The 10,694-nt window shown below is 45.0% G+C and overlaps 1 protein-coding gene across 1 annotated transcript in view; it reads left to right on the forward strand.

The window, feature by feature from the left end:
• PTTG1IP (PTTG1 interacting protein) overlaps positions 1 to 7,870 on the forward strand; it is a 29,504-nt gene extending 21,634 nt beyond the window's left edge. The window contains exons 6-7 of the mRNA XM_084638205.1: positions 111 to 157; positions 5,319 to 7,870. Of these exons, the coding sequence (XP_084494331.1) occupies positions 111 to 157; positions 5,319 to 5,365 (94 nt within the window). The 3' untranslated portion in view covers positions 5,366 to 7,870. The remainder of the gene's footprint in view (positions 1 to 110; positions 158 to 5,318) is intronic.
• Positions 7,871 to 10,694: the final 2,824 nt, after the last annotated feature.

The following is a 10,694-nucleotide window of genomic DNA, read 5'->3' on the forward strand; positions in this document are numbered from 1 at the left end:
CCTATGTATATTGGCTCCAGAAACTGGTACTTTGGAGGAAAAAGTATAGGAAGAGACAGATAACTTCATTAGCTTATACTTTTTTAAAAGTCTCTAATTTGTTTTTGCAGGAGAGCTGAGATGAAATCTCGACATGATGAAATCCGGAAAAAATATGGTAAAATTCATAAGTTCACAAGTGACTTTCTTTTTCAAGTGATTCTTCAAATCCATATATTGCACTAAAGTATTTGATACCTTGCTATAAACAAAACATTGACTGCATGCATCACCAAATGATCAGTTGCACTTCGGGGAGGAATACAAGAATTGCTATTGTCTGTTTGTATTTGGTCTGACACCCAGTACCACCTGTTTGAGTGATCTAGGAGTGAGTAGGAGCGGGGCAGAAACTGCATAATAAGTCATGCAGCTTAATAGTTCATTACATTAAACCAAAAGTTTTTTTTTCATGAGATTACAGTTAAACTTAATAAAGGCAGAAGAAAGCCACAAATAGACACTGAAAACAATGCAGTTACAGTGAACATTCAGAGACAGCCCTTCCACAGCGCCAGATGGGAATGCTGGTCAGCTTGTTCTATATGTTGCTTTTCCTGCTTTCCTGGGGTTTAATTGAAATCTGCCAAAACAAAGGTGAGGAGGAAGCTCTGAGATTCCGGGTAGGAGGCAATGAGATTTTTTCCCCTCAAGTGATTAAAAATAACAAAAGCCAAAGGATACAACCTGTCCAGCCAATGGGCCAGATACTCAAGAAGTGGCACCTTACTCTACAATAATCCTGTAGGATCAGATTCTTCACCTCAGGTGCAATGAGGTTGGGGGCTGTCAGGGAACTGGCTGCATGTGGAGGAAGTTTTTCAGTGGTCATCTCTGGCCACTGTGAGGTGTGCAGTGGCTTTAGCAGAGACTGGAGATTGCAGCTGATTGACTCCAGGCGGAATGCTCATGTGAGTAATGGTTCACCAGTGAGAGTACATGGCTCGCAGCCTGGCCCAAAGGGAGCAGGTGACATCAGGCTCTCATCCCTTTCATCCTCTTGTGCAGCGTCTGTAAACCCTTATTCCTTCTTCGGAGGGGCTCCTTGGGACTGAAGTGAGGGAAGAGGTCCTGGAGTGGGTGAAAGGAGGTGAGAGGAGAGTGAGGCACTTGAGGGAGCAACAGCCAGTGGCAGCAGAGTAAACAAATAGAAGCAGTGAGAGATAAAAAGGCATCTTTTAAAAAGTGGAAGTCAAATCCCAGTGACATAAATAGAAAGGAGCATAAACACTGCCAAATGAAGTGTAAAAATGTAATAAGAAAAGCCAAAAAGGAGTTTGAAAAACAGCTAGCCAAAAACTCAAAAGATGAAAAAGCATTTTTATTAAGTGCATCAGAAGCAGGAAGCCTGCTAAACAACCAGTGGGGCCCCTGGACGATCGAGATACAAAAAGAGCATTTAAAGACGACAAAGTCATTGCAGAGAAACTAAATGAATTCTTTGCTTCAGTCTTCACGACTGCGGATGTTAGGGAGATTTCCAAACCTGAGCTGTCCTTTGTAGGTGACAAATCTGAGGAATTGTCACAGATTGAAGTGTCATTAGAGGAGGTTTTGGAATTAATTGAGAAACTTAGCAGTAACAAGTCACCGGGACCAGATGGCATTCACCCAAGAGTTCTGAAAGAACTCAAATATGAAATTGCGGAACTATTAACTATGATTTGTAACCTGTCCTTTAGATCAGCTTCTGTACCCAATGACTGGAAGATAGTTAATGTAACCCCAATATTTAAAAAGGGCTCTAGAGGTGATCCTGGCAATTACAGACTGGTAAGTCTAATATCAGTACCGGGCAAATTAGTTGAAACAATAGTAAAGAATAAAATTGTCAGACACCTAGAAGAACATAAATTGTTGGGCAAAAGTCAACATGGTTTCTGTAAAGGGAAATCATGTTTTACTAATCTATTAGAGTTCTTTGAAGGGGTCAACTAACATGTTGCAGTGGGTTGGACTAGATGACCTCTTAAGGTCCCTTCCACCCTTATATTCTATGATTCTGTGTGGACAAGGGGAATCCAGTGGACATAGTGTACTTAGATTTCCAGAAAGCCTTTGACAAGGTTCCTCACCAAAGGCTCTTAAGTAAATTAAGTTGTCATGGGATAAGGGGGAAGATCCTTTCATGGATTGAGAACTGGTTAAAAGACAGGAACAAAGGGTAGGAAAAAATGGTAAATTTTCAGAATGGAGAGGGGTAACTAGTGGTGGTCCCCAAGGGTCAGTCCTAGGCATAAGTGATCTGGAGAAAGGGGTAAACAGTGAGGTGGCAAAGTTTGCAGATGATACTAAACTTCTCAAGATAGTTAAGACCAAAGCCGACTGTGAAGAACTTCAAAAAGATCTCACAAAACTAAGTGATTAGGCAACAAAATGGCAAATGAAATTTAATGTGGATAAATGTAAAGTAATGCACATTGGAAAAAATAACCTCAACTATATATACAATATGATGGGGGACTAATTTAGCTACAGCTAATCAGGAAAGAGATCTTGGAGTCATCGTGGATAGTTCTGAAGATGTCCACGCAGTGTGCAGCGGCAGTTAAAAAAGTGAACAGGATGTTAGGAATCATTAAAGGATAGAGAATAAGACTGAGAATATCTTATTGCCCGTATAAATCCATGGTACACCCACATCTTGAATACTGCGTACAGACGTGATCTCCTCATCACAAAAAAGATATACTGGTGTTAGAAAAGGTTCAGAGAAGGGCAACTAAAATGATTAGGGGTTTGGAACAGGTCCCATATGAGGAGAGATTAGAGGCTAGGACTTTTCTGCTTGGAAAAGAGGAGACTAAGGGGGAATATGATAGAGGTATATAAAATCATGAGTGGTGTGGAGAAAGTGAATGAGGAAAAGTTATTTACTTGTTCCTATAAGAACTAGGGGCCACCAAATGAAACTAATGGGCAGCAGGTTCAAAACAAATAAGGAGGTTCTTTTTCACACAGTGCACAGTCAACCTGTGGAACTCCTTGCCTGAGGAGGTTGTGATGGCTAAGCCTATAATAGGGTTTAAAAGAAAACTAGATAAATTCATGGAGGTTAAGTCCATTAATGGGTATTAGCCAGGATGGGTAAGGAATGGTGTCCCTAGCCTCTGTTTGTCAGAGGGTGGAGATGGACGGCAGGAGAGAGATCACTAGATCATTACCTGTTAGGTTCACTCCCTCTGGGGCACCTGGCATTGGCCACTGTCAGAAGACAGGATACTGAGCTGGATGGACCTTTGGTCTGACCCAGTATGGCCATTCTTTTGTTCTTACCTTGAGTCCAGGTTTCAGAGTTGCCTTCACAGCCTGATGTTGAAGCTGCTGCCCTACTGGGGTGGGATGGGCAGGGAAAGCCACTGGGCCCTGGGTGGGTCCCTCTTAGTGCAGCCACAGAGAGAAGGCTGGAGGGCCTTGACTTGCCCTTACTTGTAGCTGATGTTGGCTGCTGTAGAGGATGAACTCTGTGGATCTGAGGACTTAAACTGTCTCCTACAAAGTCCTCTTGCCTGCTGTCCCCATTCCTCTTGTGGAATGGGGGAAGAGTAGATGAGGCTGCTGGGCCTGGTGCCTTTGGGGAAGGAGAGGAACCAGAAGGCTCTGCTTAGCCAGTAGCTATTGCCATAGGAAGTCTGTGTTGTCTTAATGCTCTGGCCTGGTCCAAAGCCCTACTGCACAGCTTCCAGAGTGTGAGAAGCTCTCTCCTGTTTCACTCAGTGGTCCGTGTGCTCCATCTTTCTACGAGTAGGGATGGTGGGAGAGCTGGTGCTGGCTGCTTTGGAGAAAGGAGCCGTGGGGCACAGCAGCCTGACCTCAACCTTTGGGAAGGGGCTGTGGTAGAGCTGGTGACTACCTTTCATAGACAGCTGGAAGGAAACTTTTTTTTCTTTTACATCTTTCAGGAAAGTGGGATGAGGGGAATTACTGCAGCTTTCATTTAGCCAGACCCCTCATTCGGAACACACTTCTTTCTTAAAGTCCAACCTTTACCAAAAAACACTTTGATCAGCCCTATGCTTGGACTTCCAGTTGTTTTCTTAAACATCCTTCAAAGAGGAAAGAGCCTATACACTACTGACCTTTCTCTTTTTTTTTTTTATTTTGTTTAAGGAGAAACTTGCCACTACTTTACACAAACATCTTAGTGTGGAATTTGGTTTTGTTAGACTTGCAGGGCAGAAATACTTAAATGCAGCGTCCATTGTTTTGGGTGTAAGTGCTACCATTTCAATGTTTACCTGATTTGTGAGCACAATTGTATATACTGCAAATGCTATCAGTTAGTTAAATAATTGAGTCAAGCCTGTACAGTTATGCTAATAGCCTGAGGTATCTACACACCCAATTTTCATTGAAATCCGTGTGCGTTAGGCTTCTAAATACCTTTGAGGCTCTAAGCCAGGAGTGGGCAAAGTTTTTGGCCCGAGGGCCACATCTGGGTATGGAAATTTTATGGCGGGCCATGAATGCTCACAAAATTGGGGCTTGGGGTGCAGGCTCTGGAGTGTAGCCAGAATGAGGAGTTCAGGGTGTGGGAGGGGGCTCTGGACTGAGGTAGGGGGTTGGGATGCGGGGGAGGGAGGGGATGAGGGCTCCAGCTGGAGGTGCGGGCTCTGGGGTGGGGCTGGGGATGAGGGAGCAGGAGGGTGCTCTGGGCTGGGACTGAGGGGTGTGGAGGATGGGAGGGGGAGCAGGGCTGGGGCAGGGAGCTTGGGTGCCAGAGGGGGTCAAAGGCACAGGCTCTAGGCAGTGCTTACCTCAAGTAGCTCCAGAAGCAGCGGCATGTCCCCCCTCCGGCTCCTATGTGGAGACATGGCCAGGCAGCTCTGCGCACTGCCCTGTGCGCAAGCACCGCCCTTGCAGCTCCCATTGGCTATGGTTCCCCCTGGCTGCCCCTATGTGTAGGAGCCAGAGGGGGGACTTGCTGCTGCTTCCGGGAGCCGTGTGGAGTGGGGTAAGCCCCTGACCCCGCTCCCCAGCTGGAGCGCCAGAGCGGGGCAAGTCCTGGATCCTGCTCCCCAGCGGGAGCTCGAGGGCCAGCTGTGCCCCCCCATAGTTTGCCCACCTCTGCTCCAAGTCTTTAAAGATGGGAGGAAAACGGTGTACTGTGTCATAACACTTGCTTTCGGTCACTTATGCAGACTTGGTACTGAGTGAAGAAATGTTTGATTTATTTCTACGATCAGAGTGCACTCAACTTGTCTATTCTTCTTCTCCCACCCCCACCTCCCTTTCAATCCTGAAATGTATTAGTCTGACTGGAGCTTTTTTCTTTTCAGGCTTGTTTAAGGAAGAGAACCCTTATGCCAAATTTGAAAACAACTAACTGGTCTCCCTAGAAGTACCACGCAACACCAAAGCTCCTCTACCTTTGCCGACTGGAGCTTTACAGTATAGGCTTAGAGACTTTGCATTCCAAACACCAAAAAAATCAAATTAATGAGATGCTGCAACAGCCTTAAATTGCCAAAAAGATTGTCATGAGCTTCAGTAGAAAGCTTTGTGCTAATTTGGGACAGAGCCTACTGTAATCCCAATGAGCTGTTACAAGCAGCGAGACTGAACCAGAAAGAACCTGACTTTACCTCAAGACATTCTAACATAGCTCAACAGACTGTGCAGCATTGTCTGGGAGTCGATTTTAAGTCTTTGCTATTTCTGTTGTCTGACTTGCCAGACGCTTTGTAATACAATGGTTTCAAAGAACAGCTTATTGAACCAGTCTTGCCCTTCTGCCCTACTACTTCTTTATTCACCAAATAAAGCTTTAAATCTGAGGGCAGGGCAGGACTGGGGTGGGGGTGGGGGCTAGTTTGGTCCTACATAAGGTATAGCAGCAATTCAGAGTATCGGTAGATGAATAAAAGAAGACTTCTTAGATCATCAAGGCCTTAACTGTCACTTGAAGTGCCTATGCAGTTCTGTGTGTGTTACTCAGCAATTCTTTCAACTTTTGTAAGGGTTTTTTTTAATTATTCTGAGGGAGGGAAGGGAGTTTAGTCTTATTTGCACTTAATGAGTAGATGCTCGTTCTCCTTTCAGAATTAATTTTGTTTAAAAGTCTGTCCTACCTCTGCTCTGTGCCTTTTTGTAACTTCTCCTATAATAGTAAAAGTAATTCAAGACTGATATTTTGTAACAATATAAGATTTAGATGTAATACTAGGATTTTGATCCATTAGATAAAATTATAAAGACTGTAAAGCTTTAGCAATACTGATTTGATTCCTCTAAGCCTGATTGACTTTTGCTGTAACACAAAGTATAATTTGTGTTCAAGAATGTGTTGGCAAACCCATGCTGTAGCTGACGCAGCATATAATCTCTAAAAGAATGTTCTAATAACCAAACGGTCAGAAGTATGGAAAGGCTTTCATACAGCAGGAGCAACTGTGAAACCTTTTAGTTGAGCTGCAATGTGGCCTCTGCTTTGCATTTAATATAATCTGCTGTCCTTGCAAGTGTAAGTGCAGTAACCAGCTTTTCGGGTAGTTCTGCATTGTCCTAGGCACAGCAGCCTGGAATGTTGCCTGGTGCCTTAGGGCTTGAGCCAAGTAGCTAAGTATAGTTACTAATCTGTGTGTTTTAAAGTGCCGTAGAGAAGTGGAAAGATGGGATGAAAACATCTTATAGGAGATGGGTTTTAGTTTTCTATGAAACACTCAAAATATATCAAATAATTGACAACCTTGAGAGCAGACAGCTGGAAGCGGTTGCTGGTTTTTTCTGAGACACACTTCTGAACAGGTGAGGCAACTTGATTTTTGAAGTTTGAAAGTGTTTTGGGCACATGAAACCCAAACAAATGGTGGTAACGTTCCAGATCATCTCAGAACTTTCTCAAGTCAGTGGCCAAGTGCCCATTAATATACAGACCAGCCATAAATATTTTGATGAACGTTGAAGTATCAATTTTTTATTCCAAGGAAACAATTTTTGTGTAGAATACTGTGTAATCTTTTGAGTAAGACATGTCTGCTCTGAAAAGACTGCCTGTTAAAATGGTAACTTGGGATCCCTTTCCTTGCAGACTTCTAAAAACTAACCTGGAGGTGATATTTCAATACATCATCTGGGATCTTGTAATATTGCTGGGGAATTCTTAAAACACTTTGTTGTAATGTCACACTCTTATGGCTGTCCGGTCTCCTAGAACAGTGGTTCTCAAACTAGGGCTGCCGTTTGTTCAGGGAAAGCCCCTGGTGGGCTGGGCCGGTTTGTTTACCTGCTGCGTTGGCCGATCGCGGCTCCCACTGGCTGCGGTTCGCTGCTCCAGGCCAATGGGGGCTGCAGGAAGGGCGGTCAGCACATCCATCGGCCCGTGCCGCTTCTCGCAGCTCCCATTGACCTGGAGCAGCAAACTGCGGCCAGTGGGAGCCACGACTGGCCAAACCTGTGGACACAGCAGGTAAGAAAACCGGCCCAACCTGCCAGGGGCTTTCCCTGAACAAGTGGTGGCCCTTGTTTGAGAACCACTGTCCTAGAACATAATAAATGCCAAACCTTGGAGCTGAACTTTGAACGCTTTCAAAACTAATCCATCGTGTGTAAAACCTTATGGATGTTGATCGGCTTGAAGGGCACAGTAGCGTTGAGTGTGTAAAGCTCTTCCGCATACTAGTAAGATGTGATTTCACTTCCACTAACACTGGACATATGGGCACAAGAAACTTGCATATAGTCTTTAATCTCTATACTGTGGGGTGTGGGGTTCCCCCCCCCCCGCCTTCCTTTCAGCAGTTTGAAGACAACTTCAGGCAAGCAACCAATAGCTAAATATTTAAATGCATTACTTGGCTAATGCTCAATAAACAGATTTAGTAAGTATAAACAGTGTGCTGTGTGTTTCTTCTTTATGATAAACTACAGTACTCCTTTTGGTATTGCCCTCTTTAAAATGGCATATTAAAGAAAAGGTAGATGTTCTTTGGCTTATTTAGACGTATATATATTTGGTGAAAAGCAGCATTGCTCCTTGGATAGTCTAAAACGGGTGGGCAAACTATAGCCCGCAGGCTAGATCCGGACACTCAGGGCTTTGGATCCAGCCCACAGGATTGCCACCCCCATGGTGCTGCGGGCCCTGCTCAGGGAAGCAGCCAGCACCATGTCCTTGCGGCCCCTGGGGGGAGGGGGGAGGCAGAGGGCTCTGTATGCTGCTCTTGCCTGTGGGTACCTCCCCCAAAGCTCCCATTGGCCACAATTCCCTGTTCCCAGCCAATGGGACCTTCGGGGAAGGTACCCACAGGCAAGAGCAGTGCATGGAGCCCTCTGCCTGTCCCCCCTCCCCCTGAGGCTGCAGGGGTGTGGTGCTGGCCATTTCTTGGAGCAGCACAGGGACAGGGCAGGCACGTAGGAAGCCTGTCCTGGCCCAGGTGCGTGCTGCTGCCACCCCGGAGCCGCTCCAGGTAAGTGACACCGGGCCGGAGCCCACACCCCTTCTGCACCACATCCCAACTCCCTGCCACACATCTCCTGCACCCCGACCCCCCTGCCCTGAGCCGCCCCCTCCTGCACTCCACACCCCTCCAGGCACCACTGCCCTGAGCCCCCTCCTGCACACCGCGTCTCCCCAACTGTCTACCCCAAGTTCTTAACTACTAGCCACTTGGACTTTTCCCATCTAGTTTATTACCCCAAAGGCATGAAACCAGCCCATGTTCTCAGTTCACTTTAGTGCACACACTCCTTGCTGTCTGCACACTAGAGAACTGCTTGGGGGTAAAAACAAAAAGTTTGTTTACTAGAAAAGCCACAGCTTCAAAGACACGAGTAAGGGAAAGCAAACCTAGCCAAGTTACACAGAAAATGAACATAAAGATGCTACTTCAGGCTTTACACTTTCAAGTTTAAATAAAATCCCTTTTCTAATAAAAGGTTTCAGAGTAACAGCCATGTTAGTCTGTATTCGCAAAAAGAAAAGGAGTACTTGTGGCACCTTAGAGACTAACCAATTTATTTGAGCATAAGCTTTCGTGAGCTACAGCATCCGATGAAGTGAGCTGCAGCTCACGAAAGCTTATGCTCAAATAAATTGGTTAGTCTCTAAGGTGCCACAAGTACTCCTTTTATTTTTTCTAATAAAAGTTGCCCATTTCCTTAAAACTATTTCCTAGCATGCCCTCTACCCATAGGAGGAATCCAGTGGTCACTGGCAGCCTCCTACTTTAAGTTCTGGATAAAAAAAAACCTCAGATGCAAGCCTGCTTTTGAAAGGCCTTTTTTTTTCTTTTAGACCATGATGATCCATGTTCATTGAGTCAAGAGGAAGTTTCCACTCAAGAGCTGGGATAGCTCAATGCTTTTCCATTCACTCCTATGGCCCTTACTTATCTCTTCCTGTGCTGGAAAATGTTAGTTGGAACTAGTTTCATATAAATGCCCAGTTGCAAGGTGCCCCTTGCTGCTGTGAGGTGGTTGAAATGATGAGCATGATTTTCTAGATACACTAATACCTAGATCCATAACCACAGTCCGCATGCATATTTTGTAATGACCATTACAAGCTTTCATAAAAGACCTTCCTCAAAACACTTCGCACACTGTGTTATCGTACTATATCAGTTGGTTCAAATTGCTCATTTTGGGGGCTTAAATTTACTGTTCTTCCCTTGGGTGCCTAGAGCCTGATTGTCACAGAGGTGTGTGGGAAACAAGTTCTCTTCTGGGAGGTGTTGAGTGGTGCAGGGGAAGGGTAGCTGACCCGCGGGCCACTGTACCTTCATGTGTTGGTAAACTTAAGCTTTGTCTACACCCAGGAAACTGGCTGGTATAGATACTCAGTGTAATTTAGCAGCTTCCCAGGCAGCAGTATGTACCCAGAGCCCCAGGTGGGCAGGGCTAAACTGTGCTGCCATGGTGTCACTCTATTGTTACTCAAGCTAACTTTGATCTAGCTAGATTAAAATGTGGTTTGTAAATTGCTTGTCCCTAACACTGTTAGTGGAAAAGCTCTCCTTTGTCCATTGATCACTGGAGGGAAAGGACTACAGACTCTTCCATTTTATTTAAAAAAAAAAAAAAAAAAATCAACTAACCTTTGCTCCTCTTCATTAGATAGTGACAAAATCATTTACTGGATTCATTTCTTCCATTTGGTTTTTTGCTACAATGTAAAGCAAGGAAATTTCCAGATTGGGCTTTTTGTGTGTCATAATCCAGAAACCTAATTTACCTCAAATTTGATAGTCCATTTCTCCCCTCCATGCTTAATCTGGCAGCACTGGGGCCTGTGTTCCTTTGATGCTAGAGAAGCTGGGAATGGGCAGCATCAAGCTTATACTAGCAACTCTTGCCTCCTCACCTATGGTTGGGCACTATTGTTTTGTATCCAGCTATCCCACTATGTTATGGCACTTTACAGGCAGAATACAAAAGGCATGTCCTAAGGAGAGTTGATGCTAACATACAATTAATTACCTTGGTGTAGAAAGATTAGAGTGGCAGATATACAGGCTCAGGAGACAGACATGCACGACTCATGCCTTGGGCACCCCTCTCCAGATATCAGGCAATAAACAGGCATTTTTGGAGAGAGACACTTGCCCCCCTCACACTTTTTCCTAGGGGAGGGTGAACTGGCCTGGGAGCCAGAGGATTTCTGGTCTTACCTCTACTACTGAGCATTGGAAATGATTTTTTTTTTTTTGGGTGTC

The sequence above is a fragment of the Lepidochelys olivacea genome (genome assembly GCF_965140295.1).
Source record: "Lepidochelys olivacea isolate rLepOli2 genome assembly, chromosome: 9".
Classification (NCBI taxonomy): domain Eukaryota; kingdom Metazoa; phylum Chordata; order Testudines; family Cheloniidae; genus Lepidochelys; species Lepidochelys olivacea.